General features: G+C 38.9%; 1 protein-coding gene across 2 annotated transcripts in view; it reads right to left on the bottom strand.

The window, feature by feature from the left end:
• Nucleotides 1–27524, bottom strand: part of Itgav (integrin subunit alpha V) — a 72946-nt gene that overhangs the window by 5545 nt on the left and 39877 nt on the right. For both annotated transcript variants that reach the window (XM_034494250.2, XM_034494251.2), the window contains exons 12-26: nt 26494–26696; nt 22613–22804; nt 20347–20392; nt 18162–18269; nt 16619–16677; nt 15231–15385; nt 12343–12480; nt 10185–10252; nt 9399–9546; nt 8788–8880; nt 6514–6593; nt 5834–5914; nt 5328–5433; nt 4429–4587; nt 3241–3339 (exon numbers count right to left, since the gene is read on the bottom strand). In XM_034494250.2, the coding sequence (XP_034350141.1) occupies nt 3241–3339; nt 4429–4587; nt 5328–5433; nt 5834–5914; nt 6514–6593; nt 8788–8880; nt 9399–9546; nt 10185–10252; nt 12343–12480; nt 15231–15385; nt 16619–16677; nt 18162–18269; nt 20347–20392; nt 22613–22804; nt 26494–26696 (1735 nt within the window). The remainder of the gene's footprint in view (nt 1–3240; nt 3340–4428; nt 4588–5327; nt 5434–5833; nt 5915–6513; nt 6594–8787; nt 8881–9398; nt 9547–10184; nt 10253–12342; nt 12481–15230; nt 15386–16618; nt 16678–18161; nt 18270–20346; nt 20393–22612; nt 22805–26493; nt 26697–27524) is intronic.

Below are 27524 nucleotides of genomic sequence, written 5' to 3'. Positions count from 1 at the left end.
TCCTGAACATGATCATTTTAAGATATCAGATTACAGTAACTCTGTAGAAAAGCAAAGCAAGCAGTGACTCTTTAATTATTATTCTGTGTGAGGCCTATAGAAAGAAAATCACACGCTGATGACACCTGCGTAATTAGTGTTTTCATCAGGAACTTGAAGGTTGGCAGCTAAGGGAAACAAACATCCACCACCTTCCATAAGCTGGTCACATTGTACTAGGTCACATGCATCTATTATATCTGAGCATGCTATCCAAATATAACTTGTCAGTTGTACAATAGCAAAAAGAACAACAAAAAGAGTAACTACAAGTGCAAAGCTAGTACCCTAAAACTAGAAGCTTTTTTTGTGAAAACCCTGAGAGAAAGTAAAATATCGTTGAAAGGAGTCAGAGAACCTAACTGGATAGCCTGTGTTCTAGGACGCAAGAGTTCTCCAGTCAGGGTTAGACCCACAGACTGCTAGTGGGATGCACGTGGCCCCACGAAGTGTATATACACAACCTAAAGTGCGTAAGGAGTTGCTAAAAATGCCAAACATCGAAAAGAAGCTTAAAAGGGAAGAAAATAAACCAAACACGGTGACACAAGCTTGCAATCCCAGCACTCAGGAAGATAAGGCGGAAGGATCAGTAGAAGTTTCAACTTGAGCTACAGTGAGACTGGTCTATGTTTGAAAAAAGAAACAAGGAAGGAAAGAAGGAAGGAAGGAAGGAAGGAAGGAAGGAAGGAAGGAAGGAAGGAAGGAAGGAAGGAAAGATTTCAAAACTTGCTATAGAGCTAGAGTAATAAAAAACCATTTGTTCTCATCATTAAGGATGCACATATAAATCATCTATGGAATACATTTATGCAAGAGGTAGAGGGTGGATCGGTCAGTAACTTACTCGCTAGGCAAGTAAAAGGAGCTGAGTTCTGATCCTCAGCACCCACAGAATAAAAGCAAGGTGTAGAAACACATGCCAGTAATCCTGCTGCTAGGAAGGAAGAAACAGGAGAATCCCTGAGGCTTGCTAGACAGTTAGTCTAGCAAGAAGTTAACTAGACATGAGGAAGCTGGGAATTAGTCTACTGCAAGATCCAGCCATACCACTCTTAGGCATATATCCAAAGGACTCTCCACCATACTACAGAGATCCTTGCTCATCCAAGTTTGCTGCTGCCCTTTCTATAATAGCCAGAAATTGGGAATCAGCCTAGATGTCTATCAGCTGGTGAATGGATATTGAAAATGTGCTATAATTACATAATGGAATATAATTCAGCTGTTAAAAAATAAAATAAAATAAAATTGTGAAACTTAAAGGTAAATGAATGGAGCTAGAAAAACAAAATCATCCTAAGTGAGATAACTCAGACACAAACAGACATGGTATGGGGGCTGCAGAGGTGGCTCAGTGGTTAAGAGCACTGACTGATCTTCCAAAGGTCCTGAGTTCAATTCTCAGCAACCACATGGTGGCTCACAATCATCAATAATGGGATCTGATGCCCTCTTCTGGTGTGTCTGAAGACAGCTACAGTGTACTCATATAAATAAAATAAATAAATGAATAAATATTAAAAAAAAAAAAAAAAGACATGGTACCTGCTTTTACTAAGTCAAACCAAGTTAGCAAATGACAGATTTCAGAACAGACTTGGTCTTTGTCTCACTCAATGCAGGCCGTCACGAGAGAAACCAAAAAGACAAGTATTGTATGCCCTCCATCCCCTTTGGTTGAGACAGGCTTTCTCTGTATAAACCTGGCTGTCCTGGTACTCGCTCTGCAGACCAGGCTGGCCTCAAACTCAGGAACTCCTGTAGTGACCTGCCAGTGATTCACACATCAGAGAAGCCCTCAGGTTCTGTGGTAAATAGACACTAGAAGAGATACAGGCATAAAGCCAGGGGCCAAGGATGATAAAAGTCAACAGAAAGTGCTGTAGATCACACCTTGAAGGAACAGAGTTGGCGCAGAAGGGTTAGAATGAGGTGCTCTACAAAGTAGATGGGGATGGAATTTACTGAAATGTAGGCTGTAGGAGCTGAGAGACAAAGAGGAAGGGTTTCTACAGAGAATGGGGTTTGTGTTCACTACATCTGGATCAGTGTGGGAAGAAACGCTGGGAAAACTGCAGGATGTATTTTTAGAGTTGTTATTTTCTGATAGACATTTAAGTGAAATTCTTCTTTTTTTTTTCATCAGAGTAAAAATACAGAGTACTTATTCATTTCTTCCCACTAGAGGAACACGCTGTTCTTAGACAGATGAATGAATCATCAGTTGTCAGGAGTTGCTTTTGGAGAATGATCAATGAACTCCTTTTCAGGGGTTGGATATTGGAACCAAGGTCCATCACCCCAGGGAACACATCAGTCTTCGAACTATTGCCCGGACCTTCTATGATGGACCTGAAAAGAACTATGAAAAAACCCTGGCTACCCTCCAGATCGAATCTGAAAAGGCCAACTTATGGTTAAAGAGAAATTCTAATCAGCAATTAAGGAGCCTGAGGTTCAGTGTATCGGATAAAAGTCTAAAATCTGAGACTGGGGAGAGTAGGGGCGGAAGATGGAGAACCAGAAGAGAATAAAGCCCTGTTGTGGTGATAGGAAGACAATTCAGTATTTGAACAATGAGCCTTTGACCCCAGGACTCAGTTATATAAAAACAGTGGGTGTGGGCTGGGAAGATGGCTTTGCAGGTAAAGGTTCTCACTGTCAAGCCTGGAGACCAACATGTTAGAAGCAAAAAAGTCATTTCCACAAGCTGTCCTCTGACCTTTACAGGTACACCACAGCATGTATGTGCCACAAACAATGAAAAATGATAGCGTAATTAAATAAAAAAGGGTTTTAAAAAATAGTGACTGCTAACAATGCATTTCTATCAAACAGTTCAGACACCGAATAACCTGACATGATTAAAGTCTAACCATTGAACTAATTATTCCCTTCATACGTTTTCATCACTGGGCCTCTGTGTTTCTCCTGTAAAATCTCCTGTAAAATGTCAAAGAGGAAGATGAGATCAAAAATGCCCAGCTGGAAGAGCAGTCAAGGCAGGCAGAACACAAAATTCTTTTACTAAGCAGTATATGAAATTGATTAGTTGAAAACTGTCATTAATGTAACTAGGAAGAAGATGAAGAGGACCAAAGATCTTTTAAGCAGTGCTGCTGAGATGTTGTTTGTCAAGTGTCCTGTAATCGTGTATTTTTAGATGCTTATTTTTTGTGCATTGTAGATGGCACTTACCAAAGTGTGAACATCTCCCTCACTGAGGGCGAGATCCCGCTTGGTGATGAGATGATTCCTTTCTCCTTGCCCAGATGCTGTGTCATTCTTTTCTGGTGTCTGCAAAGATGAGACATGGATTATACTGTAAAATGGTGGTTAAGTGATAACAGAAAAACATCTGACATTGACATTTGGACATTAATACTTAGATATGATTAGCATACACTCTATGAAAGTGTGGAATAACAGAAATTTCACCACTTAATAGTTAGTGAACAGGAAAGACAGAAAGCAAAAGATCAACATCATTAATTACCCTACAAATGTTAGCTTTTCCTAACCACCTCTTCTTCCGGCATCCCTGGCAAGAAACTGATACCTGCTGAAAAAGCCTGGTGTTCTACAGCATGTCTACAATGAGTGTCAGTTAGGAGGCTTGAGTCTGATTGTTTTTGGGTTTTGGTAACAGAGTATTGCTATATAGCCCAGGCTGGCCTTGAACACAACAGATAACATCAAACTTGTTATGAGATTACAAGCCACAATGTGCCATCAAGCCTGGCTTATTATTTGTTTTCTGAACTTTCCTTAGACTGTATATGACGTAATCTTTTTTGTTTTGTTGATTTTCTGAAACAAGGTCTCACTGTGTAGCCTTGGCTGTCCTGTAACTTGTAGACCAGACTGGCTTCAAATTCACAAATCTACCTGCCTCTGCCTTCTGAATGCTGGGATTAAAGGCATGTGCCATCATTGCCCAGCCTGATATAATATTTTTAGGTAAATATATATTGTAGAACAAAGATCACTATCACCAAAAATATAAAGTCATATAAAAATCTTTCCTAGATTCTGTAAATCAAGTCACACATAAGATGGTCTGTCTTATTCTAAAAACATAAATGTCGACAATAAAATAGCTTTAAATATAGTATTATACATTTGATAAACTGATAATTGCAGTGGGCCATGGTCAAGGATCTCTCCTGAGGGTTACTGAACATTCATAAACGTACAGTTGGCAAGGACTGCATAGAATTAATTCTTATCTATGGCATAAATGAGCTAATTTTTAGTGTACTGGTTGTGAACTAAAATACTTTTTGCAGAGTTCATAGTTGTTTTTATTTCGTATGTTTCATTTATATATTTAAAAAGAAAGAAAATAAAGGTCGTGATACTAAAGGCCTACTTAAAGCGCACTACCTTAATTCTCAGAGGGTTGATCTCTGTATCTGCCGTGCAGTTCATTGGCCCATCAATGTCGTAATGAAGAATGTACAGCAAAGTGTTGTTGTTGTATTTGTAAGGCCACTGGAGATTTAAGATTGCCTTGCTGAAGGAGCTTGGACCATTGTTTCGCAGCTAATAAGGAAAAGAAAACGTAAGCACCTTGGACAATAATTAGTTCTACAATCCTTGCCCAAGGTTAGCACTAGAAATCCTACCAAAAAGCAGGATTTGAACAGCAGCAGTTGCTACCGACAGACTACAAACATGACCATTGTACACACAGGTCAAACAATGCTTATCTCTCAACAGAAAGATCTACCAGGATGAAGATGAAAACTGTTAAAGAGCTACTGAATGCTGATTTAATAGCCCTTGAGAAACAATAAAACTTTGCCTAATTACAGGCAGTTCCTTTTTTTTTTTTTTTTTTTTTTTTTTTTTTTTTTTTTTTTTTTTTTTTTTTTTTTTGGCTTTTCAAGACAGGGTTTTTCTGTGTAGCCCTGGCTGTCCTGGAACTCACTCTGTAGACCAGGCTGGCCTTGAACTCAGAAATCCACCTGCCTCTGCCTCCCAAGTGCTGGGATGAAAGGCGTGAGCCACCACCACCCGGCCGGCATTTCCAATTTTTAGTCAGAACTTTAAAATGTCATAGGGCACACACAAGAGCTATTTCTTTTACTCAGAGTTGATTTGTGTTCTTTAAACACAAAGATATTTGTCTATAAAAATGAACTTACAAATAGTACTTTTGGTACATGTTACACCATACAAACTCCAAGTAAAAATTATATAGGATTGGTTTTAAAAGAAATGTAGCCTCTCTCCCCATTGACCCCTTCACTAGCTTCCTATTAGGTCCGGTTACTGCAAACCTCATAGATGTGCTGAACAACAGGCCCAACGTCTTCTTCAGTCTCAGGGTTTTCCTTGTACTCCCAATTTGGAATTGGAAGAAAGATATGATCTGGACTTGAAACTCTAAACAATGACCAAAGAAAACCTATCATGAATATCAAACAGCACAATCAGTTCATTTTCCTAAGTATTCCATATTCAACTGAATAAAATTAGAGCTAATTTTAAAAGCCTTAAAGGAAAAGCTTACAAACAAACATATGCATAAAAGCCACTGTTGTTAAATCAGCGTGCAACAGATGAACCAATAAGCAATTGCTGTGAAGGTTCAATAACATACTTTACAATTACTGTTACCATGCCTTTTCGAAAGAGCACCAGATAGATACTTGGAACTCTGACGCACATTCAGGACCTTATATCTACACAGCTGGGGTGACTGCCCAAAGGAAGTCGGAGTCCAGCAGCCACATTGCAGAAGGAAGCACAACAATGAGATACTCGGCTTGAGATGCACACTTACCCTCTTATCTCCACAGCAGCCAAAACAGCAAGGTCCACCTTGTAAGATACAACTGGGCTTACATTGTCAAAAGAATTAGAGCTGAAAAATGAAGGAAAAGAAAAGAAACATGCTTGGGACTGAAATGGGCACATTTATGCTCAAAGCTATGAAAGGGAAAACTCGGGGGAACTAAAACTAAACCATTCAAAGCAGAATAGAAACTGAAGCCCTACCAATCAACCGATTATCTTAATTACCATTAATTCCGCTGAAGCCCTACTGATCAACCAATTAATTCAAAGATGAAGAAAGTTTTGTTTCCTAATGTTTAGTTTTGTTTCATAAACTCAAATTGACAATAAAATCATATGTATGAGTAACTACCGATTTAGGAATTCTATAATAAGGGGTCATCAGCACTGGTTGATCTTCTAGAGGACTAGGGTTCCATTCCTAGCACCCACATGGCAGTTACACATGGCAGCTCCCAACTGTCCAGAGGATTCAACACCTCCACACAGATATACATGCAGGCAAAATACCAATGTATAAAAAATATTTAAAAATAAATAAATTTGTGAAAAATCCTATAATGCAGTTATACATTATTAACCTACATTATTCCATCTTTAAAGGGTGGTAAGTAATACATTTACAAGAAAAGATGGTTATTTTATCCTAATGGAGTGTTTTCATACCTCTGGATTTTCAAGTCAAACTTCACAGAAGTATCCATCTCTGATTGCTGGTGCACGCTGAAACGAAGGCCAGCGAGCAGCTGAGAGGGGAAGAGGTAACAATGGCAGTCAGTGTCTTCTTTAAATTAGAAATGTCAAATTTGTCATCCAAATAAAGAAGTGGGTTCTAAAATACACTTTCATGAGTTTATTGTAAAACTGAACAAAAATAATTACATCTGATTTTCCACTAAAGTCATAATGAAGGCTATTTAATAATTATTAATTATAACCACACCTCCCTACGATATTAACTGTCTTTCTAAAAGTTATAATGTTTGTTGTTCTAGGGAAAGCCTGCACAATTAAGTATAAGACTTGATAGAGAAAGCTGACAACTGACTTGAGTTAGGAAGCCAGACAAAAAACACTGGAAGGTGTTTTGTTTTGTTTTAAGGTTTATTTATTTATATGAGTACACTGTAGCTATCTTCAGACACACCAGAAGAGGGCATCATATCCCATTACAGATGCTTGTGAGCCACCTGTGGTTGCTGGGAACTGAACTCAGGACCTCTGGAAGAACCATCAGTGCTGTTAATCAGTGAGCCATCTCTCCAGCCCCACACCAGAGGGTTTTTAAGAGTACAGAGTTAAAGAAGTCAAACAGGAAGCAGAATCTCCCTCTCACCCCGCTCTTAGTCCCCTTCCCTCAGGACAACCTAAGCCCCAAGTCAGAAAACTGATTAACTTTAAAGAAAACAACCGAACTACATATATAAGATAGCAGGCTTCTTGGGGTTCACAGAACTGCATGCAAAACAGACACCTCTGTGGGAATGCACTCACATTACAAAGTCTGGAGTTAGCCACTTAGAAAAGCCAGGAACCACCAGACATTGAGGCACAAAGCTTTAGTCCCAGGCCTCGGGAGGCAGAGGCCAACAGACCTAGTCTACAAAGCAAGTTCCAGGACAGTCAGGCCCACACACAAAAAAAAAAAACACTGTCTTGAAAAACGAGAGAGAGAGAGAGAGAGAGAGAGAGAGAGAGAGAGAGAGAGAGAGAGAGAGAGAGAGAGAGAGAACCAGGAACTAAAGGAGCCATAAGCTAGAAAACCAGGGAAGAGAAAACACAGTGCTCCTCTCTCGGAAACGTCTATGCAGAATAATGATGGCTGCCTGCAGAAGCACACTTAAGAAGCATGCAATGTTTAGACCATGGCAACAGATGAGCACATAACTAACATTGGTGTGCCTTGCCATGAACCGACTTGTCCATCATCACATGGACAGCCATGTTTTCCTCAATATCAGTAATAACAATACTATTTCCTTTCTAGAAGGCTTGAGAAGAGCCTCCTTGGGAGCTTGGCTTCATGCTCTAAAGCTCTGTGCTCACCATCAGAAGGGAGCCTGATCCAACTAAGTTTCCTATGAAATAGACTTCAGGTTAATAAAATAACACCAGCTTATTTAAGAGTGACAGGCCTTTGTGTTTGTCAGCATGGCTTTTAAGGCTCCACAGAAACCCTGGCTCAAAACACTAAAATTATCATTTTAGGCCTCAGTGAAAATCGTGTTTTTGTCTATTTTCTGCTTACGATTTAAGGCACTAAGAAGAGAAGTTTATGGAAGTGCATACAGCCCCACCTATAATTTTAGTATCCTAGTTAAAGCAAACAGAGCTCTACTAATTATTAAACTCTAAATCAAAACTAATTTAATGATACTACTTTGAGAGCAAGTGAAATGGCTCCGTGGGTAAAGGCATTTGTTTCCTGACCGGATGACCTGAGCTCAGTTCCCAGGTGTTACATGGTGAAAGGAGAGAATCAACTTCCAAAAGTTGTCCTCTGACTGCCCCATAGCATGTGGTCACCTACATGCATGCATATGTAGGAATAATACACACACGCGCGCACACACACTAAATAAATAATTAAAAATTTTAAATAAAAAGGTATATAAAATAAAGACACGACCTAGAGCTGCCGTGGCGTACGCAGCAGCCCTGTAATGCAGCACTCAGGGACAAAGGCAGGAAGAACCTGAGTTTGTGACCATGCTGAGCTTACATACGAAGATCCTATGTTTACAAAACACAACTAAGTATGTAGCTCAGCAGAAGGGCATTTTCCAAGCATGTGCAAGGTCCTGGCACACAAAAACAAACGGCAATAACAAAGAAAAGCCCAATGTAGTTTGAAGTTACTATAAGAAAACCTACAAGGGGAAATACCATAGTATTCTATTTATAGAGGAAAAAAAAATGCATTGACTTAAAATGCCTTACTTGAGTTCCAGCCTTCATCGGATTTCCAAGGTCGCACACCACCTGCCGGGTTTGGTTTTCTGTCTTAAATGCGCAGGACAGTCTTGCTAAGGCCTTTGATAGACAAGAAAGAAAACAAGAGAGGAGTGGGGTTGGGATGTAAAAAGAAAATTAATAGTAGACAAAAAAGCGGAAACAACAAACTCCCTACCCAATATCCTGTGGGTATTTAAATTCCTCTTTTTATGAAGCAAATAAATCTATTTGAGTAAATAGAGAAAGAAGCCAGAGCTGTGGGCCACTGCTGCATGTTAAATGTTAAAGTGTTGGGCAGACTCCTGGAGGACTTAGATTCTGGTCACAGTGCATCTGACTAGCAATGTGATGGGCAGTCAGCCTTAGAGACTATATCTAGCTGACCTCATTTTTCAGATGCGTGGCTGGCAAACCTAATAATTCTACAATAATATATTATGCAAAGCATGAGGGCTGAAAGGAATTATGTAAGATATTCACTCTACTGTCTAGTAATTTAGTCTTAGAATGGCTAAGCTTGGCCTTCACTAAATACGGACTACCTCATTAATGTTAATGAGAGCTGGGAATGATTTTCAAAGAGACAGCTTGCTTACTTCGTTGTTTCGGACAACCCCGATGAAGTCAGCCTGCGGTGGGATGGAAACGATGAGCTCAGCTTCATAGGCTCCTTCCCCTTGATTCTGCGCCTTCACAGTCAGTGTCAAAGGGTTGTCGTCCCCAATATAGATCTTCTTTTGATCACTGGAAGTTAATTCAAATCCAACAGTGAAAAGAGACTCCATGGGAAGGGAGCGTGTGACTAGTCAGAGAAACAGGAGATGAGTCACGTGGCCGACAGTCTTCACTGTCTCGGGATAGGTCAAGGCTTCTCCACAGCTCAACAGAAAACAGCATAAGGGGTACAACCCCAGTGTTTCACATTGTGTGACAGAACTGTGATGGCCGTCACAGACCATGGCCGTGTACACATTCGACCAAAGTCACATTACATCTGTGCATGTACTTCTTAATTCCTTGGTGGCCTTGCTAAAAAGATGAATTATTTTTCTGCCACAATTCTCACAACAGTCTTGTCAAGTGGTAAGGACATTCCTCAGTTCAGGGCTTGTCCACAATGAAGTGTATCAAGGCAATTAGTAGGACTCATGGAACAACCAAACCTGATGGTCAAAACTTGCCAAGCCAGGCCCCTAGTGGAAATACAGTGGGTATTTTTTAACCACTGTATTAATTGCTTTGTTGTGAAGAAAATTGTGAATGTATGTGTATATATGTTTATAATTCCCCTTATAAACATTAGCATCTTGAATAGAAAAGTGTGGTTTTCCCTTTAATTTTTTTTTTATCTTTTTATATGTACCGTTTAGAGTAAAACTTACCTATCTACAGAAACTTCCAGTTTAGGTTTACAGACATTGTCTTCGCCACAGTCGAGCAGAATGTGAGCCTTAAAGAAAAACATTTTATTATTTTTGACATGGATCCTGGAAACTCATCTCTAAACATGTCAGTGTAGTTAATCAAGAATAAGAGAAAAAATAGGGTGAAATATAATTACTTAGAATTTTGGGATTTCTCAAATTAGCTGTTAGCATTTTGGAATAAAGTCTAATATAAGAAATGAAGGATCCTTTTAAATGTGCTCCTGGCTAACCTACACAAGCAGTGACAAGATGAACAGAGCTCCTGGTTAAGACACTGGCCTCTGCTGCTACCACAGAAACTGGTTGCAAACATTAAGGAGGGAGAAAATGGCCAAAATAAGTTCAGAATGTACAAAATATTGAGAAAGAAGCTTAAAAAAAGACAGACAAAACAAAAAACAAAAATTAATTAATTAATTAATCAATTAAACCAGAAAAAAACAGCAAAAAAAAAAAATCTAAACTTGCTTTTTCTGGCTCTGGCCAAGGAAATGTGCCATGAAGAACATGTAGGAAAACCCTCAAAAGAGAAACCATGCAAGAAAAAATATGTTGGTAGAACATATAGAAGGAACAAAAACATGAAGGAAAAAAAATAAAGACAAGGTCTTATTTGTTGCTATCTTAGTGAGAGCTTATCTCAAAAATAATAGTAACAATAATCATAAAGATTTCTAAAATAATTTTAAAACTATAAAGAAAAAATAGTCATAGCCCAAACATCAAAACCCACACAATAAGGCACAGGTAAAAAGTTCTTTCTAAAGAAAGTACCACATTGAAGCACACATACTAAGAAGCTCAGATATAACATTAATTAATTAATCAGTACAACATCCATCTATCCCCAATAACAACTCTGAACACAGAACTATGTTCACAAGTCCTTTGCTAGTGGATAGTAAAAAAAAAATGGCAGATACACTAAATTACCAAAGGCACAAAACAAAATATAATGTTCATTAAAATACATAAACTACATATAAACTTTTAAATATACTTCAATTTGCTTTCTATTTTGTCATAGTACAATTCTCAAATTATACCCCCAGAAATAAATGCTGCTCGTGAGATCTTAGAAAGGAAGTCAAAGACAAAGTGACAACCAAGATTATGCTAGTGAACTGAGAGACCGAGCCCTGTGGACATGTAGTGAAATTCAAGGACGATACAGAAAATAGTATTTAAAAAGATATTGTGCAAAGGGTTTTGTAAAATTACCAAACTGTATGAAAGTTTGTGTTACCTTATGAAAAGTGTTACTTGTGGTGAGCCCGGAGCTCTGAGTGGATGTGTAATGAGCAGATGAAGTCCTGAGTGAAAGCGTACTGTTTGATGTGGGCAAAGCAGTATGAATGACCGATGCATCAGACCCATAGGTATGGCAAATTCCCCATACAGTGCAGGCTCAGAACTGGTAATGCTTTCCTCTGGTCTCAGTGCAAATATTGGCAGTGTGTGCAAAACCTAGCAACTGCACCTTCTTCCTCTCAGATATTTACATGCTGAGACTCCTCACCCACAGAGACCGCCTACAAGACTAGTTAACCCTTCCCCCTGTGTTGTATACAACAAACACGCTAAGGTTCTCAGATGCTGTGTGATAGTTGATATTACTCCATCAGTGTGCATATAACCCACCTGACCCCAGCTTTTCAGTACATGTATGTCTGTTTGTCCTTTATTCCCCCACCATCCCCAATCAGGTTTCCAGGACCAAAGGCTGACCTTGGCAATTACTTATATACAATATATACATAAACTGCATATGTGTGTGTGTGTGTGTGTGTGTGTGTGTGTATCACTAAATGTACATCCAAGATGTAAGTACTATAAACTGCATGTAAATAAACTGGTCTTTTGTTATTTACCTTAGATCATTTTACAATTGTCTGTATTTAAAATGTGGTCCAGTCTTTCAATGCATATAACTACTGAATATGTTATAAAGATTTCAGACCTAAATATTCTGATTATTTCCCCCTCTGATTTTTTAATTAAACATCTACCAACACTGTAAAAACAATCCCTTATGATACTTAAGAACACAAACTGTAAAGCCTTAACAAAAGATCAAAGGACAATGTAAGAAGTAACTTGGGGCACGTATTACCTGCCGACTGACATTGGCGGGAGTAAATTGGTTCAGGATGGGCTGCAAGCCTGTGGCATCAGCAGCCGTTTTCTGGTCCAACCGATACTCCATAAAAATGGTGATGGGAGTGAGCTTGTCTCTAAATTCAGATTCATCCTGAAACAAAAGAGCTTCAGGTTAAAGGGGCATCACCCTAAACTATTCGGAGAAATCCACAGCCAGGGAAACCACAAAAGCACCTGAATTCATCACAGAACCTTCAATTCTAACATCTGAAAAACTGTAGTAAGCATAGAGTAAAACTCACAGGGTTGTTCAGTAAGAACTATTTATCAGGTTTGGTTTTATAATGTAACATCTGACTCACCAAAACAAACGCAAAGACCTACGAAGTGCTATACTTGTGAGGCAAAGTTCTCTGAAGAAACCACATATATTTAATAGTCTGCTAAGAGCTGAGCTCTGCCAGCTATGCACAGATGTAATATTTCAGATAATGAACCAGAGTTGTTATAGAACTGGTTATTATAGTCCTTTATAATAACTCTTAGCTATAAATCTCTGCATCTGACTTACTTTTGCCATTGCTAGCTGAAACTATTGGAATCCATCAGAAAATCTGGTGGCTCTCTCACCTCCAGTAACCAAAGACTGGGATAAAGATCTGAATCCTGCAGAAGATGATAAAGATGACATCTGAACCTTACAGATGAGATCCCACTCTTTCCTAGACCACCAACCTCCCTTTGTCCTGTGTCTGTAAAAACATACACACAGCCTAGAGATTATTTCAAAAGATTACTTCAAAGATTACTTGTGGTTTCCCAGTTTGTTTGTTTTTTTATTACAAAATTTTGTTGCAGTGATGATTCTTAAATAGTCAAATAAGTCACCAGTTCTTATTTATTTTCCAAAACCTTCATAACAACTAAAAGGTCATCAGCAACGAATGAGCCTCTGCCCATCAACCTGGACTAGTTAACAGACAGACTTGGATTATCTGTTCACTGTCAACGACTGCCTCTTAAATAAATCCTCAATGCTTCATCAGATCACAGTTGGTTTTCTCCAGCTACATAAAATGGTCTTGCTTTTTTTTTTTTTCTTCTTTACTCATGTAAAAAGTCTTCCTTCTAAATTCTCAATGTTAGTCCAGCCTAGAATGAATTCATCTTGGTCTACTTATTGATTTGGTAACTTGACAAATGTCAAGCTTCGTAGAACATTAGAAATTTTCCAGTTTTACTATTCTCTTGAAGTTTGTTTGCTATCAGAAATGACTCATTCCTAAATTATAATATTGCATTAAAAATTATCTAGGCCTTATGTTCCTTTCTGTAAAGATTTTTCTTTTTTTTAAAGATGGGGACTTGGCATGTGGAGGCAGGAGAATCATGAATCCAAGGTCACCTTTAGCTACAAAGCAATGTTCAAGGCCAACCTAGACAACAGGTGACACTGCTTCTAAAACAAAACCAATTTTGCTTGCCTTTCCATTTTTAACATAGTTATATATAAAACCATATATGAGCGATCCTATAGTTGTTGGTTTTTTGTATCTCCTTATGACAGGTGTATTATGTATGCCTAAGAATTACTTTTTTAATTCAAGTTTTCCTATATATTGGTTAGTTTAAAAATTTTTATAATTTAAGACTAAATTTTATCTATCCTTATGTCTCTTTTTATTTCAAATTTTATGTAGATGTTGGTTCATTTTTTAAAATTTGTCAGACATTTTATATAAATTAAATAGCATTTAAAGTTCACATACATTTTCTCTATATTCTACTCCTATGATAGTCCACCGTAATTATCAAGATAATTTGATTTAAATAATTCTCCATTATAATTACTTTTACCTAAAGTCACATTCTCTGTCTTGTTCCAATTTTTCAACTTACTTTTCTCTTACTGATTCCTAAAGTGGTTTGGATCCTAGGTATCTACCACAAGTCTATGTGACACTGGGAGGTGACAAAATGCTTTAAGAAAGCTAAAGGGCTGGCAAGATGGCTCAGTGGTTAAGAGCACTGGCTACTCTTCCAGAGGACCTGGGTTCAATTTCTAGCACCCAAATGGTAGCTCATGATCATCTGTAACTCCATTTCCAGGGGACCTAATGCCATCTTCTTTCTGACCACCTCAAGTACCAGGCATGAATATGGTACATAGTCTTACTTGCAGCCAAAACAGCCATACACATAATTTTAAAGAAAGCATAATAGACAGTCTTAATATCTGGGATATGTCTTTAAAGAGATAGAGAAATAGATAGATAGATAGATAGATAGATAGATAGATAGATAGATAGATAGATCAGACAGATAGATAGACAGACAGACAGACAGATCAGACAGATAGACAGACAGACAGATAGACAGACAGACCAGGCACATGCATGGTACATACATACATACATACATACATGTAAAATAAACACATACAATATGCAAACAAACAAACAAACCATCCTTGCATGTACTGAACATCACTTGATCCCAAGCTGGACTACTCCTACGCAAGGGCCCCCCTATACTCCCTCATGCCAGAGTCAAGATGTGTCTCTGTACCAGAAACCCCTCAGTGTCACACAAGGATCAAACAAGTCTCAAGCTGCAGAAGGCTTCTGTTAAATCTCAATCCCTGGCTGATGTCTACAATCAAACCCATCCCTGCTTCAGGCTCCATCTCTTGCCTCAAACTAGACTCACAGAGAAGTGTCACAGGAAACTCTACCTTCCATATTGGGTTTAACACTGGGAAAACCACTTTTTTCATGGGTATTTCTCTGAGCTTTTCATTTTAACTAAACACCGATTTACAGGTAAGAAAAAAAAAAAAACCATATCCATGAAAGAGGGGGAAACTACAAGGAAAAGATAGTGGTGCAGAAAGTGTCTTACCCGGAGATAGGCGACCAGCTCCTCACACTGCATCTGTCCCCCCCTGAAAACACTCATGTTCTTGGAGTGCCCCGGGGACCTGTTATGGAGAAACAGTGCTCGTCGGATGGCTCCCTTTTGCTTGAGTTTATCCAAAAGAAGCTCCACCTGGAAGTCTACACAAACCAAAGCATGTATAACCAACACATTCCTGTGGGCATGTCGCTGTCCTAGCAAGCTAGAGTTTTCCTGCAGGCAGAGATACTCATTTCTGAAAAGCAACTTCCTCCTAAATTCATTTAAATGCCTAAGCATTGTGGTGAGACAGCAACACATTAATTCCAGAAACTAATAACTAAATAATTCACTTGTCCTCCAAAAAAATGTCATATGCAATTACAATGGCAGTAATGAAGCCAAGTTATCAGAGGAGGAAAATTTTGCTTTTAATTTAAGCTAAGAGGAAAAAAAGTGAACGGGGAAAAAGCTTTTAATTTAAGCTAAGGGAAGGATGTCCATGACTGAAACAGAAGTAAATTAACCACTGGGTGAGGGGAGCAGGCTTGGGGTAGAGTGCATGAGACCCTGGGTTCCATCCCCCTCACAGTACTTTTGGTAAGTATTTCTTAGTGTACATCCATAACATTACACTGAGTATTACAAACAGTTTATATCACTTGCAACAGTTTTTTTCAATGAAGCTGCCCTTTAATGTGACAACTGAATGTGTCTCTCCTGAAGCATACGGCCAAAGAGAGTCTAAGTGAGTGAGCTCATTCCACAAGACTTAAACAGTCCTAGGGCATGCCTCTGCTCGCTCACTCCCTTGTGGTCTCTCCATCAATCTGGTCTTCCAGTGAGGTCCTGCTTGCCATCCTCTACACATTGACACTGAGAGCAGTTCCTTCAGCTTTCTTCTCCAGCCTCCCCCTACTCACTAGCAGACATCACTATCCATTCAACTGGCAAACCTTGCTCTCAAGACTACATCCATCATTTCAGCATAGAAGGAATGGTGTTGGCGCCATAGACTAAATGCAGCAACTTTATACCCTGTCCACGGAAGGGGAAGGCCTTCCCTAGCTCTCGGTAGAGCACAGATTCATAAACAATGACAGCTTCCCTAGACCCCATTTACCTCCCGTTATTAATCACTCAACATTCTGAATGCTACCTCCTATTTACCATTCTTGTGCTCACAATGTCCAGCAACAAAAATACTGCCTCTGAGCTGACCTACAAGCTGCCAAAGAAAGTAATGATATATAATTATGTATCTTAAGTGTCTTCAAGCATAAACATTCAAGTTAAAAATGACAGCATTTAATAACTAACTGCACTGTGTGCCCTGAAGCATAAGCATTGTACCTGTGTACCATTCACACACTGATCCTGCACAAGATACTCACTGAGCTTCCTCGGAAGGGTTCCTTTGCCATCTGCCCTTAAGCAGAACCTGACATTAAAACTGTAAGAAAAAATGTTTTCAAATGTAAATTCTATAATCTAGTTTAGGTATATTACTGAAAACTGAATACCACCCAAATCTCACATTTCTTATGTCACTCTCCCTTAGTATCCGGGGTGGTGGGAGATGGTTCCAGCAACCAGCCATTCACTCCCGACACCAAAATCAGTGGATCCTGATATAAAATGGTGTTGTCAGCAGACGGCTGACATCCTCCAACTTTAAGTCACCCACCCACAGAATAGTTGTAACATTTAATACAATGTAAATACTATGTGAATATCTGCTGTATTGCATTTTTAAGGAATGACAAGGAAAAAAGTGTGGACATCTCCAGAACAGACTCAATTTTTATTGTATATTTCTATCCATGGTTCGTTGAATTGACAAATGCAGAGAACAGATAGTAGAGTCTGCACTACAAAAAATTTTCACCTTTCTTTATGTTTTAATATCCTTCTAGTATTTATCTATGTATTAATTGTCTGTGTGTTTGTATGTACACGTCTGTACACACGCAGGGAGGAGATCGCCTGTGTGTACATACATGGAGGTCAGCAGTCCACTATGGATGTCTTCCTCTATCACTCTCTAATTGTTGAGACATGGCTTCTTATTCACTTAAATATGATGCAAAATATATTCTGTTCTGTATCATGATCATGATTGCAAGAGCCTGAGGGCTCTTCTGTCAAGCAGAGTTGTATCTGCATACACAGCTCGAGGTTTCCAACCAGAAGCCCTTCAATCACTAGCAGCTCTCACTCAGTATTCACGGGACAGGTGAGAGTGGACAAGGCACTGAAAATGTCAGCTAAACCAACCAACCAAAGAGCTGGTGTGACACACTGATTAGCATGATCCAATGGAGAATAAGAATTGCAAACTTTCAGTGTTTGTAGTAATAATTCAAGAAAGCCAGGAAATGCCCTTCTCAGACTCCTTTCAAATAAAGCTTTCCCATCTATTCATGGTTTGCATCAGACCCGTAAGTTCTATCTGAACTTTTGTAAAGGACCATGAACAGTGTTCCTCAATGCAAGCTGCTCTCTATATGTGAGTCAAGACTCTTTATTAGTTAAGTTTTATATTTATTTGGACACATACGGACATTTTTAAGTTTTTAAAATAACACGAATCTACTTAAATAAAAGATAGCTATAATACAGTTAAATGAAAATGTAGCAAAATTCATAGAAATTCCATATTTAAGATAAAAAAATTATGATACAGAGAACTAACACACATGCACTTTTGACCATATATAATAAATTAAATTCTTTCTCATACTAAGTTATAAACTATTTCTGGAACCATCTAGATAGCTTCCTTGAATTTTATAACCTAATCTGTGACATGAATATAGACAGCATTCACAGAAACTGCCTGGGTTTCTTATTTCAGGCCTGCCAGCTAACTTTGTGTTGCTCGTTCAATGACTGAACCATTAATCATCACAACGACTACTGAACAAAGATCCTTACCAGGAAACCTTGAGAGATGTCCCAGGCAACGGGCAGATCTTATTGTCTTGATTTAAAATGCTGGGGTACACTTCAAGGCCAGCATTTACGGTGACAACGGGTCTGGCTCTAGTTTTAAATGACAGGGAGAGAGGGGGGAGAGAGAGAGAGGAAGAAGAAAGAGAAGGAAGAAAAGGTTATTTTAAAATAGATTAATTAAATTCTCATTCATTACAGATGCAACCCAATGCCTATTACTATCGGTAATAACAACGACAATTGAACTAGCCTAGATGCCTGACTGTCTCGTTTTACCCACAACTAACCTAATCCAGTCCTGCACCTTGGCAATTGTTCAATTCCGGGCAATGAGACAATCGATCAGCCTACAGAGTTCAGCACAATAAAGCACAACTATGACTAGCTATAGGACATCCAGCTAATTAGAGGGAACACGAGGAGGAATGTGTGTGTCATACAGCCACATGGGCTGACAGGCGTACATATAGGAAAGAAGACAGATCCTGCAACGCAGGCAGAATACCTACACTTAAGGCCGATGTAACTTCTTAATGAGGAGAATATTTACGGTACAGCAACATACACATGCTTGTTTTATACTCTTTAAATATTTGTTTTTATTATTTTAATTTTGTGCATTTGGGATGGAAGATGGATGAGAGTAAGCATAGATGTCTACAGAAGCCAGAAAAGGACATCAGATCCCTGGGAGACAGTTACAGGCCTGCCATGGATGCTAGGAACTGACTGAACTTAGGTGCTCTGCATGAACGGTACATGCTCCTAACTCCATTCTTAACTGCTGGGACATCTCTCCAACCCATTTTCACCCTTTAAATTTCTTGAATGCTTATCTCATGCAAGTGTTCATTAACAATAATTTTATAACAATTTTTAATTATATTAATTATTAACAATAATTTTTAAACTAAAATATATCTGAGTATCCCTACATCCTGAAAATCCAAACTATAAAATACTATGGGTTCTCAAACCTACACTATTTTGAGTACCAATAAGATGATCAAAAATGTTTTGGACTATTTCAAGTTTTAGACTTTTAGAATAGAAACGCTTAATGTTTAACTGGTGAGTCTCTGCAAATACTTGAAACCCTATAAAACTCCAAAATCTGAAGCACTTCTGGTCCCAAGCACTTCAAAGAAGGAATATTCAACTTGAGACTACATTTTTGCAAAGTTCAGATAAACAAGTCTAAGTTTTATATTAAAGAACAATGAGGTCAAATCAATGAGGCTGCTTCAAATAATAAATCCTGGAAGTCTGTAAGGGTTTTTCTTCTGTTTTTTTGTTGTTGTGGTGGTGGTGGTTTGTTTGTTTGTTGTGGTTTGAGACAGGATCTCTCTGTGTAACAGCCCTAGCTATCCCTGTCTTGGTACACCGGGCTGGCCTTGAGCTCATGGAGATCTCTCTGCCTCTGCCTCCTAAGTGCTAGGATTAAAGGTGTGTACCACTACACCCAGCTGGAGTCTGGAAGTTTGTGTTCTCCATGCCTGAGATGAAGTCGATGGAAGCTGAAGCCTTACACGGCTCCAGTGGTAACTTTCTTGCCAAGTTCGGCCCATAGCAGTGCAAGAACCTCAGTCTATTTAAGAGGTTGGCTGATGTTCTGAGGCAGAGGAAGAGATGGCCCGCAGCTCTGAGAGCACGTATGCAGCTAAAAAGTGAGAATTTGTGTGCCATGCTCCAATTTAAATAAGAGTTCTGATGTTTATGACATACCGCCTTTATGGTCATGTAACACCGAGGCACAAGTACAACTTAGCTTCACTGACTCTTTGACAAAAATGCAAACCTTTATCATCCTAAATTCATTTTTTGTTGGGGCAGAGGGCCCAAGCCTAGTGTACACAAGGCAAGGACACTCCCAGCTACTGCCTATACATTTTAAGAATGACTAAAAATGCAGGACAATGTCTTCACACAAAATTTAAAGGCTAATGAGGGAAAATTTTGAGTAGTCTTTATATATAAAAATATTTTAAAAAAACTATAACTCTCTATTCTTTGAGAGTTTCTTAAATATATACTATGTGCAATGAACCTTGAATAGAACAAATAATTTTGTTAACTACTTCAAGAAAATCAATCTGAAATTCAAATGAGTACTTAAAATTTTTCAAATAATTTAAAATATTCCTGTATTAAAGTATGTGCAACATACCTGTATAAGATAGCTCGATCCACACCAAAAGCTCCTACAACTAAGTCTTGAGAGAGAAAAAAATATATTAATAATAAACATAGTTTTTAAAATATGCATTATTCTATGGCATATTTAATGCTCCGGGGTTTTATTCTCAAAGCCAAGAAGTTTTAAGATAATATCCATAAGGCAAAACTATTTCAAAATAGTGAATAAACTCTCATCATCAATTAGATTCTCCTTCAGGTAAACAAGAATATTTTTAGGGAGCTAGAGAAACGGCTTGGTCCTTACGAGCACTGGACACAGCTGTGCAAGTGTTTCTAATTCTAACATGTCCTTCCTTGGAGATGAGACTCTCCTGAAGCTCCCAAGCCAGTGAAGATGCAGCACCACACACATCCTGTCTCAAATGAGCTGGAAAGGCAAGAATCAACCAGGTGACACTCCACACATCCTCCAGCCTCCTCATACACCCAGAACCACACATAAGTCAAATACCACCACACCTCCTTCACACACACAAACACGAGCGCATGCCTTTGAAATAACAGAAAATTTTGACGTAAGGAAATATTTAGAGGCACATAACAACAACAACAATACACACACACACACATATGTATATTCCAAAACAGAAGGTAAAATAAGTTATGACAGTTATTTGTTAGAATGGGAAATATGAAATTCATGTTTTAGAATAATAAATGTTTCTGGTATTTCAAAGAAATAAAATAAACAACGAAGGGCAAATAAAGCATAATGTTATTTTGTTAAATTATATATATATAATTTATACATATATGTTTATATGTATATGTTATGTGTTTATATGTATACTGACATATATCATTTATAATTTATATATATGATTGAAGAGATGACTCTGCAGTTAAAGAACACTGGCTAGTCTTCCTGCAGATCTAAGTTTAATTCCAGCATCCACAAAGTGACTCACAATTGTCTATAACTACAGTTCAGTGGGGTGTGACACCCTCTTTTGGCCTCTGTAGGCACAGAACAAAAGATGCACAAACATAAATGCAACCCACTTATATAAAATAATAAAAACATATACATTTATATATGTATAATATATATGTATATTCATCTGAATGAATGAATGAATGAATGAATGAGCTGGGCATGGTGCTGCACACCTGTAATCACAGCCACTCAAAAGACAAAGGCAGGAGGATTATGGGTTCCAGGACAGACTGGGGTACATTAAAAAAGGTGCCTTAAACAATCACAAAGTATAAATGCATCATGGGAATAGACAGATACATTTTGAGATATTGAGCTTTGTAGTGCACATGCTGCACTCATAACAAAGCTCTGAAATAATGCCAGCTCACAGACAAATCTCATGTCTTCTAAAGCATGGCACCAAAATTAGACCCAGAATCCAGAGTGGCTATTTCAACAACAGAGATCATCTGGGTCTTCGACATTTTGCCCCATGTAAAGAAAGGATCAATTCTGATCCTAGATCCACAACAATACTCAAAGGATGTAGAAATCTAAACTGATGGTCTCACTCTAACAGATTAACTCGGTGGGAAACATTGGTCAAGTTACCCTTTTTCAGTTACTTCCACATCTACAAAATGGCCTTATTGTGACCTCAATTAACTTACATTCCACAATGTTTTGGGGAAAATTCGGTGAAATGGTACTGGTTTTGTTTTGTTATAAATCAGAGTGATTAGTCCAGGCTAGGTGGATGGCTCTGTGAGTAAAATTCCTATTGCACAAAGCATAAGGACTTGAGTTTGTATTCCCCAACACATAAGCCAGATATGGTGCTATGCACCTGTATCCTAGCATGGGACTAGGGGGAGAGACAACAGGATCTCAGGGCTTGCTCAACCAGCAAATTTATGAGCTCCAGTGATGGACCTTGTCTCAAAACATGAAGTGTCAGAGGCAAACACAAGATATGACCACTGGTCTCCACATGCAGGTGCACTCAATGCACGTGCACACACACACACACACACATACACACACACACACACACACACACACACACACACACACACAATGATTGCACCAGTTCATAAAAATACCTGCTCCTTAAAAACAAAAAAACAATGAATGCCATTTTTAAAACCTAGAATGTGCATTTGGCTTTTTTCATACTATACATTCCCATCAAAGAGAGCCATTTAAATTCTTGATCAGTGTTTAGACATTAAATGGGATGATGGACAAGAAAAAGAATAATTAATACTTTGGGAACTGAAAAGGCCAATAGTCACACATATCTGTAGAAAAGCACCTGGATATCCATTTCTATCCACATCTGTAGCTCCTTTCATTGAATAGCCAAAGCTTGGGGGCATGCTCTGAGCAGCCCACTGCCCCTCGAGGATCTGAGATGGCACCGAATTCAAGCCTGTGGATCTTCCATTGAAGATATAAACAAGTCCCTTTTTATCATCACCACCATATGGAGCAGCAATTGCAATATCTGTGGACAAGAGGGGACAGGGTGGAGAAGATGAAGAGAGAGAGAAGAGGAATAGTGAATTAGGAAAGTGGGCAGGGATGGCCAGAACATTATCTCAGTATTAACATTCTTCATACAACCCATCTGTTAAGTTAATGGTTGAGTTTAAAGTTCTGCAGAACAGCAGTCTAGGCTGTAACAAGGGAACAAGCCTGTGTAATCCCAACACTCAAGAAACTAACACAGGATTCTGAGTTCAAGGTCAGCCTGGGCTCCAGAGTGAGACTCTGTGAAGACAACAGAAAGCAAAACAAAAGGGGGCATTCTACTTCAAAGAGATTCAAGGAAAACTATGCAAAAGTGACATTAATTTAGAGGTAGGTCCCCTGGGTCTGACCTTGGACAAGAGACTTCAGATTTATGAACCTAAAATGCTTCATCTAAAATTATACAGACATAGATGAGGACACATGTAAACACTCATCTAAAGTTCATTCTGACCCCTCTTTCTAATTCATTCATAAGTTTTATTTTACAAAATGAAAATCTAGTTCATAATTTTCAAAGTTCTGACTTCTTCATTTTGTTCAGTTTATACTGAAATAACAAACATAAAATTTTTAATTCTTTAAAGCAATTCTAAGCAATACTACATGGTCATGGTGGCTTGAAAATAAATATGCCAATTCCTCCTTTCTCTGATACTACCACTCCGAACATGGTTATCTCTTTGACTTCTAATAGCCTCTTGATAACAGTCACACCAAATTGCTTCAATGTCTTTACCTAACCACCTTTTGCCTCCTCAGTGACATCTTCTTACATACTAAACATGCCTGGATTGCTCATTCTTTATGTGAGACCATCATGCCTGGGAATATCTCAAACGGCATGGTAATTGAATTCTGGTGGCCTTTAAAGAAGAATATTTCCTACATATAAACACTCTATTGCATGCTGGGTTCCTCAAGAATGTGTGTGGATGATTACCCTTTTTGTTTGGTTGGTTTTGTTGCTTTGTTTTGTTGGAGACAAGTTTTCTCTATGTACAAGCTCCCTCTTGTAGACCAGGCTGGCCTCAAACTCAAGAGATCCACCGCCTCTGCCTCCCAAGTGCTGGGATTAAAGGTGAGCACCCCCACCGGGCTAAGAATGAGTATCGGTGATTAACCTCTTTGTTTCTTGGTGTTTTGCTTTGCTTGACACAAGATCTCACTATGTAGCCTTGGCCAGCCTGGAACACTCTGTGAAGACCAGGCTGGCCTCAAATTCATAGAGATCTGCTTATCTCTCCCTCCAGAACTCTTGATTTAAAGGTGTGTACCATCACACCAGCTTTGATTAGCCTCTGATTTTCAGCACCTAAAAGACTATCCGGTAGCCACAGCCCTAAGAATATGTCACTCTTTAAAAATATGTATCTGTAGCATGTAAAGTTGTCCCTTTTAACCCTTCCTAAGTTTTAAAAAGACAATTCAAATTGACATATGTTTTAAGAAAACATTAATTGGGGTTGGAGAGATTGCTCGGTGATTTGCTCTTCCAAATGTCCTCAGTTCAATTCCCAGCAACCACATGGTGGCTCACAACCATCTGTATTGGGATCCAGTAACCTCTACTGCTGTATCTGAAGACAGTTACAGTATACTCATATATGTAAAATTAATTAATTAATTTAAAAAAAAGAAAATATTGATTAATTTCCCAGCAAAAGATGGCTCTAGTCTGTGAAGTTATTTAGTATACAAACTATCTCTTTCTAACCTTGTCTGGCAGTTGTTGTTTGGCAAGTGGTGCTTTCAATATGTTTGGCCAAGGGAGTGGCACTATTTGGAAGTGTGGCCTTGTTGGAGTAGGTGTGGTTCTGTGGGAGTAGGTGTGGCCCTGTGGTAGTGGTCTTTAAGACCTTCATCCAAAACACCCGGGAGCTACACATAGCCTGCCTGGATGCTGCCATGTTCCTGTCTTGATGGTAATGGACTGAACCTCTGAACCTGTAAGTAGCCCCAGTTAAATGTTGTCCTTATTGGAGTTGCCATGGTCATGGTGTCTGTTCACAGCAGTAAAACCCTAATTAAGACATTCCCTTGAGTTGCTTCATATCTGGTAACAGCAACAAGTAACTAATTCACCTTTTGCTGGTATCTAAGGGGGTGGAGGACTGAAATAGGCACTCACTGTTACCAGAGCTGAACAAAACTAGATTGGAACTAACAGCACAAAAGTGCATGTTTAAATAAATATGGCTCTGTTAATTTTCCACTAAAGATTTACCATTCACGGTTTCCTAGAGACCATCAACACCTCTTAGGGTATTTATCTTCAAACACTAAAACTTCTTTGTAAAAATTTTTTCTAAGATTTTTTGCTGTTGTTTATACATGCTGTCAAGTAACATAACAAAAATATGGAAAGCAAGATGACAACACCCAGGAAATGTCTTTAAAATGACTGGAATACGTTAGGAACAAAGCAGCAGCACATGTTTTAGCTGTTCAAGAAAGCCTGAGAGACGGAGTCCAGCTAAACTGAAAGGGACCTGATAATTTTACACACGGTAGAAAGAAAATCAAATACAGTTTTCTTTCTTATCTCCAGGTTTTATTTTCAGTAGACAATGACCTACAGTGGTCTTTCCATGATTTGTTATGAGTTTTATTCTACAGTTGAATGCTATGTTCTTTGAAGATGAAAAAAAAAAATTTAAGACTATTATAGGAAGCAAAATACACCTTGAGCTAGTTATTCACTAAATCTGAAATCCTCTACAGTTATTCAAGCTTGTCTGTGACACACAGCTGTCCACAAAGCAGGAGTGGAGGCATTTTTCCTTTCCACTATCCAGTCAGAGTCATCTGTACTATTGAATTAATTCAGCTTTCTCAATAACTTTCTATTTATATTTGGGAGACATACCCAAATATACTGCTGATTATACAAACAAACCAACAATTCTTCTTTCCTTACTTTTCTTTTACAAAAATCTTTGTAACCTATATTTTGTGTATCTAATTTTTAATCTGTATTTCAGGCTTTGGAAAAGAGCTGTGTAGTAAAAGCCAACTTTTTTTTCGAGACAGGGTTTCTCTGTGTAGTCCTGGCTGTCCTGGAACTCACTCTGTAGACCAGGCTGGCCTCGAACTCAGAAATCCGCCTGCCTCTGCCTCCCAAGTGCTGGGTTTAAAGGCGTGCGCCACCACTGCCCAGCGCCAACATTTTTTTTAAGGTATCTGTAACTATTGAAATATAAGACCACTTTGAGCATAAGCCATACACAAGTCCCCATGAAAAAATATACAACCTGTCTCTGAGGTTTCACTATAAAGATGTGACTATAAAAACATTAGTGGAAGCTCATACCTCAGATAGGCATTAAGTCATTATTGCTTTGACAATGAGCCTGGGAGCTAGTTTTTCTCTTGGAACCAGATGAACAGTAGAGGGCGCTGCCGGGCAGCAGGACGCAGAGGGCTCCCAGAGAATGAAGGCTCTTTTCAGAATTTAATCATCTGCCATTCTAGCTCATGAAAGCCAAGTTTTGAAAATTTTTGCTCATTTTTAAGGGGAAAAAAACATCAGTCTGTTTTTAAATTTTGTGTCAGTGATGTGCTCTGTCTTTCAAGGGGTGGAGGTTTGCACTACGACCTCCTTCCTGTACATGGATGGCATTTCCGGACTTCAGGCGACACAGATATGCGCTTGGATCTTACCATTGAAGCCATCCTGGTCCAGGTCTCCCAAAGGAGCTATGGCACTTCCAAACCTGGCAAAAACCTCAAAGCCGTTCAGCTTTGTAGTCTGGAAGTCTCCCGACGCTCTCTGCAGAGACACTGAGACCTGGCCGACCTCCTGCAGTTTTCCGTCAGAACCTCGGTCCATGAACAGAGGAGCTCCAACAAACACATCTGCGTAACTGAAAGAAGAGAATGTCCTCACACACAAAATCAAACTCTGACAGTTATCATTTCTCTAATTTGTGTTTTATTCTATGGGTATTGTTTATTTGGTGGGTTGGTTGGTTGGTTGGTTGGCTTGGCTTTTTGAGACAAGGTCTCCCTGTGTAGCCCTGGCTGTCCTGGAACTTGCTCTTGAGGTTGGGCATGCCTCAACCTCACAGAGATCCACTTGATTCTGCTAGGATTAAGGGAGTGCCCGGCCTTCATGTGTGTCTGTACACCACCCTGGAATCCTCAGATGCCAGAAAGGGGCAATGGATCCCTTAGAACTGGATTTAGGTGGTTATGAGCCACCAAGTGGGTGCTGAGACTCGAACCTAAGCCCTCGGCAAGACAAGCCAGTGCTCTTGCCCACTGTGCAGTCTTTCCAACCCCCTCATCAGCACATTCTTATTAAAACTCCTCTTTCTTACTCAATCTCCATTTCCCACACCTTTGCAAGCCTCTTATGACTACATGGCTCAATGGTAGGTCATTCATAAAATTACACTGTCCTGGTTTAAGACAGTGATTCTCAACCCCACAGAGGCAGAATATTAGATATCCTTAATATCAGATACTTACATTATGATTCATAACAGTAGCAAACTTACAGTTATGATGTAGCAATGAAATAATTTCACGGTTGAGTGTCACCATGACATGAGGAAGTATTCAAAGGTCACAGCATTAGGAAAGTTGAGAACCATTGTGTTAGAGCTATTCTAAAATTTATGACCAACTCAAAGATTTCCTCATATTTACGAACAGGAAGCATCAAATTGTTTTCTTAAAGTGACAGAAGA

Source organism: Arvicanthis niloticus, chromosome 2 (assembly GCF_011762505.2).
Source record: "Arvicanthis niloticus isolate mArvNil1 chromosome 2, mArvNil1.pat.X, whole genome shotgun sequence".
Classification (NCBI taxonomy): Eukaryota; Metazoa; Chordata; class Mammalia; order Rodentia; family Muridae; genus Arvicanthis; species Arvicanthis niloticus.
The sequence above is the reverse complement of the archived record's forward strand: the minus strand, read 5'-3'. Positions and strand labels throughout refer to the sequence as shown.